The 8,451-nt window shown below is 39.1% G+C and overlaps 1 protein-coding gene across 1 annotated transcript; it reads left to right on the forward strand.

Moving 5' to 3' along the window:
- Positions 1-489: 489 nt before the first annotated feature.
- Positions 490-8,215, forward strand: LOC113029344 (C-C chemokine receptor type 3-like). Its single transcript, XM_026180176.2, has 3 exons — positions 490-603; positions 1,137-1,330; positions 5,881-8,215. Exons 2-3 carry the CDS (start codon positions 1,164-1,166, stop codon positions 6,755-6,757), a joined length of 1,044 nt encoding a protein of 347 aa, XP_026035961.1. The 5' UTR covers positions 490-603; positions 1,137-1,163; the 3' UTR covers positions 6,758-8,215.
- The last annotated feature ends 236 nt before the right edge of the window (positions 8,216-8,451 follow it).

The following is an 8,451-nucleotide window of genomic DNA, read 5'->3' on the forward strand; positions in this document are numbered from 1 at the left end:
GATACAGCTGTGGTGGCCTTTATTTATAGAAGGGATTGGTATTCATATATAGAAGTATAACGAACCCAGGCCCAGTCTCGTTGTACTACGCAGTCTAGCTTTGACCATAGCTACGTGGGACCAGGGTTACAATTAATCGTACTTTACTCCAAGGTTCCTGAAGCAAAATTACATCACCAGTGCAGCTCACATGCATTGTGTTTTTGCAGTGCAGTTTTTAGTCTAAACACAGGAGAAGTGCTCGACTATGGAAATGGGGTGGGAATTGTTCCAAAGTACGGGAGCTTCTTGAACACACATTAGCAGAGTCTCATTAGAATACTGCTCTACCTTGTGTGGGTCACTTCTGTTCCAGTTGTATATCAAACAAGCTTGATCATTTTGCCACCTCATGACCCGATCCTTTGAAGTCTTCTCAGTCCCTGCTGTGGCTTTCATGTCACGTCATAAACAGAACACCCTGCTCTGCTGCTTTGAGCACAATTGACAACAGCTCCTCCCTGAAGGCAGATAATGTAACTTCCTCTGGTGTTGGTAACTTAAACACAGATAACCAAACTCTATCATCAGAGTCGGACAGCAGCAGAAGAAATAGGACAGACAGTAAGTCAGTTCATGCTTACATTTGCTTTCATTCCTCAGGCTCCCTGTCTTTTTATTTTAAAGCTTCACCTTCTTATATCATTCCAAATAGAGTTAACCCTATAATGCCCTCTGTATCATATTTGGTACATGAGTTTCTGAGACATATATCTCATCAAATTGTTTCAAAATGTTATGGACAAAACTTTGTTAACAGCAATGTTAAATAAAAGTTGCAAAACTCCCCCCAATGTCTCACATGCAATACAAAAAATATATAATTAAAAATATATCATACATAACACGATCTAGCAAAAACAAGTTTGTGGATTTTGTTATAAGGGTTAACCTCTTAAGCCCCAAGCCTACCTGATCTCCTGCTTTTGCCCCCGTATCAGGGGGCGTTGGGGCTTAAGAGGTTAATAAACATCTCAGTTCCAAAGAATAAGGATTTTCTGGCTTTTTTTTCAAGGGTTAAGACTTGATCGTTTTCTAATTTTCACGTCATTCTGAATGTATTGTAAACGGTGTTTTCTTACATTTCTGTTTGTCAGACTTTCCTTTAAGCATTTGACACAAAGATGGAATATACGACTGACCCGGATTATGACTACAGCGAATATACAGAAGCTGTACCATGCACCAGGGACAATGACAACAAACTGGGAGCGCTGCTGTCCATCCTTTACTACTTCATGTTTGCCTTCAGTGTCATTTGCAACGGGATAGTCCTCATCATCATCTGTCGGTAAGTTAGTCTAACAAAGCTGGATTATTTTGTTCTCTGCAGTGTTGGCATTAAATAAAAGATCTTGAATGAATTTCTACTGATTTAACTCTTGAGACTTGTGGCGGGTCGGTCACCCTCTCTCAACCTGCACAGACACCTGAGAACTGTCCACCCATCAGTGCAATGGGACGATAAAACACAGTCAGTTAATCAGTCAGTAATGAAGGTGCCAGCGTGTCTACTGCAACCGTTGCTGCTGCTTTTGCTGCAGTATCTACAGCATCATGCATATACCACCACAACCACCTAAACCAACCCAGAGCTCTATGAGACTCTGTGAGTTCTCATGAGAACTCAGTGAATGAAGACCCGCCAATGATTGCACTTGATATCCAAGCGTTTTCAGTTGTGGATGATAAAGGATTCAGGAAGTTTATTCGTGCACTGAATTCTATTTTATATTGTTGTTGATAATAAATTAATTCAAGCAATAAAACAACTTATTGAGCGGCTCGGGAGCCGAAAGAGCCGGCTCTTTTTAGCGAGAGAGCCGGTTCTCTAAAACGAGCCGGAATTCCCATCCCTGCTGTGACTCACATTACTTTTAGGTGAAAATTTAAGCTGTAATTCCTAAGATGGTAATGCTGACTGATTTAGCAACACCTGTGGTCTAGTCTGGTAAAGTTCTCGACTGGGTTCTTCATAAGATGTACGAGGGAAAAGAGTTGCCGTGTCTTAGAGTACAGCCACATTCAGCCTTTTCTTATTACACGAATACTGTAGAGTTCATGAAAACAACAATGTAAAAATATGACAAGTCTGTGATGGTTATGCTTCAGTGCAAGTTAAAAGTGGCTTGTTGCACCATTTCATGAAAGTTATAGGTGTGAAAATAAAATGAACCCAGTGGAGATGTCGGATCTGTCCTACAGTAAAACTAGTTCAACATCAGCAATCAGCTCATACAAAGGTGATTATCAGCTTAATTAGTCAGTCCTGAATCTGTGAACACGTTCATATGAAAGGTGGGACATTCTGACCAATTAGGTACATAAATAGATCTAGCAGTGTAACTGATTTTAAGACGGTAAGATAAGAGATATATTCACATATATTGGAAAGTGAAAGATTTACACTAAAAAGGAGCTGACTTAAACATAAAATACAAAATAGAGCTCCCAGTAAATCAAAGCCTAAATACAATGTCAAACAAGAATGCAGGCATTTGCTGTACGAGGCTTTAAAGGCAAAGCGGCAGCTCTTTGTGTGAGTGGAAAAGTATTTAAATGTATGTGAAGCGAGAAAGGAAAGGTAGCAAGAATAGACTAGTTAATAAGCCTATTAACTAGTAACCAGTATTAACCAGTATTACAGTTCTATCACTAAAAGGCCATAGTGCCAAATAACCATTGCTTATGTCATTGAGTTAACATTTGATTGTGTACGTAAGAACGTTTTGGCATTGTTGAGCTCAGCTGCAGCCTGAGTGGTGGTTAACATTTGGACAGCAAAAACTAATGAATCTAAAACCAAAACTCAAAGACGTAGACTATTTGCAAATCTCAAATTAGGTCAACAAACACCTGCAGGCCAAACGTGTTCAAGAACAGGCTGCGGCATAATTTACCATGGTGAAGTACACCAGTAAACAGCAAACTGCCTTTGAAACACTGAAACCTCAAGATTAACTCTAAAATGATTTCACCTGCCTGCTTTGTAGCAGAGGCTTACAGTGGAATCCAACAACAGCAACCAAACCAAATATATTAACCAGTCAAATTAAGCCGTCATAATTTTAATAGCTTTAAAAATTTGTGATAAGTGTGCCTTGCTCTTCTTTTAAATTTATGTTTTTAGTTAAAATCAGTAAAACTAAGAGTATTAGCCAACCTTTAGCTCTGTCAGCATGTATTTGGTGTCGTATTGTTTCCATACGTACAGCAGTGTCACCTTTATTTATGTTCAGAGTTTTAATAATTTTTTGCCAAGATCTTTTGTTGGTGATGATGCACCTTTGACTACACGGTGGACCATCCATGCATGACAACATCTCATGCTCTCTGAAACACTTTTTCAGATCCATCCATCCGCTGATCCTTATCAGGGATAATGAATGATGACATTGTTGGGATATATCAGCGCCATCAGGGGAGGAAAAAGATTCAGTGATGGAAAACCTGATCTTTCCATATATTCAGTTAGTCAGCTCACCTGTGTGTATGCATCCACATGTCAACACATCTCTTCCTCCCAGGTGTTGACATTTTGTTGTGCTTTCATGAGAAACAGTGATCATTTTGATTCTTATCTCTTCAGAATATGCTGATCTCATTTTTGTTCGTCGATGAAAGTGGCATTACATTTCATCATAGTTTTTACTTAGTTATCGTTTTGTTTTCATCAGAAAAAAAAGGTTGTTAACAAAAATGATCAATGAAACTAACGCTGGTGCAGTAGCTTGACAAAACCTCAAACCCCAGTCAGAGATAAGGGCTAAGTAAGTTTCCTGCTTCAGGCTCTGTGCAAATGCACGTAGGAAGGGGGATTTCAAACCATCCCACTTACTCCAGTCAGTGACAATTTCTGAAGCTGAAGAAAAATACATTTTATTAATAAAAATAAAATTAATAAAGAACATAATAACCTTAAAATTCAGCATTGTTTCTATAACGCAAAATATTGCACCTGAATAGAATTATTCATCTTTGTGATGCTGTTTATTTCCAACATGATAGTTGCACATTGCAGCTCTGAAACTTTAAACTAGATACATTAAAGGATACTGTCCCATAGCCTAATTAAGATAATGTGAAAAACCACTTTAGTGTGTTTACTGTGTTCTACTAGCTGCAGTTCCAGCACCGTTACATAAGACATAGCAACAGATTACAGATTATAGTTTCTGCATACCAACTGAGTATATCTTATATAGATATGCACGGTTTGCAGTAACTCTACAGCTGGGCCTGTTTCATGATGTTACTGAGATACAGCTTAATGACTTGCACATATAAAATACAGTCTTCCAGTAGAGAATCTACACTGGCCTGAAAACATGTTTAGAATTGGTGAAAACGTGACACTGACAGCTAATTTTAAGCTAAAGCTTTGAACAAAACCACCTACTAAGATTACGTGCGTTATCTTTACCATGGTGAAGGTTCTGAGGTAAAAAGACAACAGTTTTCATGACTAGTGGTTTTTGCTGAGTCTAAACTCACTTTGTGTTACACCTCTCTTTCCAACTGATGCAACACGATAAAAGCCAGGTTTGTATGGCAGGCACTAGATGCAATACTTCTTACGCTGATGTGCTCAACATTCTGAAAAAGGGTAAAGCTGAACTCAAATGGCATGACCTTTTTCCATCGTAGAGTTCTGAGAAATCTACAAAGTTTTAATAGAACTAGTTTGCAGTAGACAGAGTTAATTGATTAACCATCCACCTCTGTAGTGTACCCCACCTCTTGTCATATGTCATCTGAGACGCGCTCCAGGTCCCTTGCTTTGTTTGTCACACCTGCGTTGAGTCAGTTAATCACTGACCCTTGTGTATGTTCATATGTGCAGCAGTATCCCCAGTCTTCAGATTGTCTCTGTACTCACACTTTCCAGTGCCTCCTACTGTTGCTTCTTTTTGATTTCCTGTTTATGACTGCAGCTTGTACTTGACTTCTGCTCTTTGACTCGTCTGCATCAAGTGTGTCATTACTTTGGTTTTTTAGGATTTTTGTATTGTTTTGTTGTTTTTAGTGCTTTGTTAATGCCACAAATGGCCTGCAGGTCTTCTTTGAGTATTAAACTCTGGATTTTTGTTCTGCGTTTAGCTTGAACTCTTCATTTCATCGTGATCAGTGAATTGTGGTACATGCTGAGATTTGATTTTCACCCAGGTGTCATCCACGTACTTGAACCAATGACTTGAGTCATTGGTTCAGTCATTGGTTCTTCATGTACAAGTTGGCCACAATGGGTGAAACTGGGGAATCCTTGGCACACCCATGTTTCTGCCTGAAGGTCATAAGTATCTTTGCTACTGACCGGTGACAATGTTTTTCTTGTGATACTCTTTCTGGTTTAGCAAAGCCGTGCATCTACTCTTGTCTGCCAGAAGGATGATAATGTTGTTATTGGTTTTCTAATATAATATAACAATACATTTTAAAAGCGCCAATGGCGGAGGAGCATGGCGAAAGAGTTTGAAATATTACTCTTTCTGGGTCACAAAATAAACTTTCAAGACATTTTCTTACTGAGGGTACATCTGTGGACTCTCTAACATGCTTGTCAGGGGCACAGCAGCAGAAGCTTAGAAGGTGCTGTCCTACCAAGAAGTCAATGTACTTTCCACTAATTGTATTTGTGCATTCCAAAATATTATTTTATAATTTAATATCTCTGCTCAGACTCCATGGTAATGATGACATCCAGAAATGCCACTGATTTTAAATATGTGCTGATTTACTTCACTGAAGGTTCCACTGATCTCTGTTACCTGGAAAACACCTGAGGTTAGATTGTTTCATGATGACTGACCTGTGAATCTTTTTATGTTGACTGCTTTCTAGGTTTGATCAGCTGACCACTGTGACCAACATCTTGCTGCTGAACCTTGTGATGTCCTCCCTGATCTTCATGATCAGCCTTCCTTTCATGGCAGTCTACATGCAGCTCTCTAACTGGATCTTTGGCGAAGTTATGTGCAAGATTGTTAGTACTGTCTACTATCTGGGTTTTTACAGCTCTGTACTCTTTCTAGCCCTTCTGACCTTTGATCGGTACCTTGCAATTCTGTACCCGTTGAATGACTCACAAGTGAGAAATCGAAAGTATGCAGGAATCTCCTGCACTGTTGTGTGGCTAGTCAGTGGGTTAGCATGTATCAGACCAATGATTATCTATAGTAGTTTCTTTTCTAGTCTTGATAACAAAACTTTTTGTGAGGAGTACCCTCGAAACCTTACCTATGTCGATATGGACAAGCTGAGAAAATCTGGGTTTTACCTTCAGCTGAGTGTTTTCTTGATTTTCCCACTGATTGTTATTTTCTACTGCTACAGTAGGATTGCAATCACTGTTATGTCATCCAGGATTGCAAGCAAATTCAAGACAGTCAGGCTCATCTTCATCATTGTGCTGTTGTTTTTCATGTGCTGGACTCCTTTCAACGTTGTACACTTGATGAACATTAACAATGAAGTTAAGAGTGAGTGTGAGGACAAACAGAAACTGGGTTATGCACTTCAAATTACTCGCACCATTGCCTACTTTTACTTTTGTATCAGTCCTGTATTCTATACTTTTGTTGGGAAGAAATTCCAGAACCACTTCAGGCATCTGCTGGTGAAACACTTCCCAAAGTTAAAGAGGCATATGTCTGTTAGTCAAAACAGCAGAAGCTACGTGAACACAAAAACGACACCAAATGATTATAGGGATATTTAGCGAACCAGCTTGCGGCCATACCACCCTGAGCACTCGTCTGATTTCGCAAGCTAAGCAAGGTTGGGCTTGGTTAGTGCTTGGATGGGAGACTGCCTGGGAATAACAGGTCAGCCCGGGCACCATGGCACGGTGGTTAGCACTGTTGCCGCACGGCAAGAAGATCCTGAGTTCAGTTCCACCAGTTCTCCCCGGGTACTCCCGCTTCCACCACAGTCCAGAGACTTGCAATTAGTGGGGATAGGTTAATTGGAAGCACTAAATTGCCCATAGGTGTGAATGTGAGTGCAATTGGTTGTGTCCTGTCTCTGTGTTAGCCCTGTGACCTGTCCAGGGTGTACCCTGCCTCTCGCCCTACGACAGCTGGGATAGGCTCCAGCGCCCCCCATGACCCTGAAAAGGATAAGCAGAAGTGAATGGATGAACGAGCAAGTCATGGTTTTACAACCAACTGAAGGAAGGGATGAGTTCATCAAGAGTGAAACTTTCGGTTTCCAGGAACTAGCATCTAGGACTCAAACTTCTATATCTTCATTATTCGAGCCAAAGTCCTTAAACCAAAAATCTAATTGCAGAAGATTTTTAAATTTTATTTCATGTAGCTCCTGGTGTACAAATTGTCTGCTATCAACCACAAACCTAGTTTGCCACCAAGTTATGTAACAAATGATATTGTCCCTAAGGAAAATATTTGTTCTCTGTATATTCTGTACATAGCCTTATGAAAGATGGTATATAAGCTTTAAAAGGTTTATTTTTGTTTTATTCTGACCATGGCTGCCCTCTTATGGTCAGAGTTCAGCTCCATTACTGATGAAGCTGAGAAACTTCAGCTTTGAGAACTATAAATACTGGATTTATATTTAAGAGCAACATATTGACAGATCTTTACTTGTTACAGAAAAAGACTTTGCAAGAGTGCATTCAGAAAGTAAAATTTAAGTAGGAATGAACAAATGAACACATGACTGTAGAATAAGAGATGATCCAAAAATCTGTTACGTTTAAAAAAAAGTAATCTATAGATATTATATTACATTACAACCTCACAATAGTTTTAAATAATGAGGTACGTTATGTACAAATAACCTATTCGAGGTCAGCCTTCAGACTGATCTAAACACACTGATTCTGGTTTTTCTCTACACCGGGCTATTTGATGTTTTTGATTTGGTCATCTCAGGCACAACGCTCTCGCGGAGGCCCCACCCACCTGGTGGTTTTCGAAAGCCAATCAGTGTGTATAAAATTATTCATTTTTGTCAATTTATTCAGTTTTTAAAATTAAGCCAAATTTAGAATGAAAGGAAACAGATTGTAGTTAGAAAGGGTAATTAATGGATACTTAATGTTCATTTCTTTTGTATTAGTAAACACAACGTACTTAAGTAAAGAAACCTGTTTATGACCATGCATTTCTTCATGTTGTTCTGCACATAATAAACTTCACTTCCAAACATTTTTAAATTGCTGATGTGATTTTTTTACAAGCAGTATACATCAGCGGTGTGTGGTGAGTTTTACAGAAAGTTTATCAGAGACGATCCCCTCTTCTCCTGATTCACACAGCTTCAACAGCTTCCTTCACTAGATCAGATTAAAACATAGTTTGTACTGCTTATCTGAAATATACATCGACAGCTTCACCTTTCTGCTCTCCTATCCTGGCTGAAGAATTGTAAATATTAAATTTTTTA

The sequence above is a fragment of the Astatotilapia calliptera genome, chromosome 9, assembly GCF_964374335.1.
Source record: "Astatotilapia calliptera chromosome 9, fAstCal68.1, whole genome shotgun sequence".
NCBI classification, from domain to species: Eukaryota; Metazoa; Chordata; class Actinopteri; order Cichliformes; family Cichlidae; genus Astatotilapia; species Astatotilapia calliptera.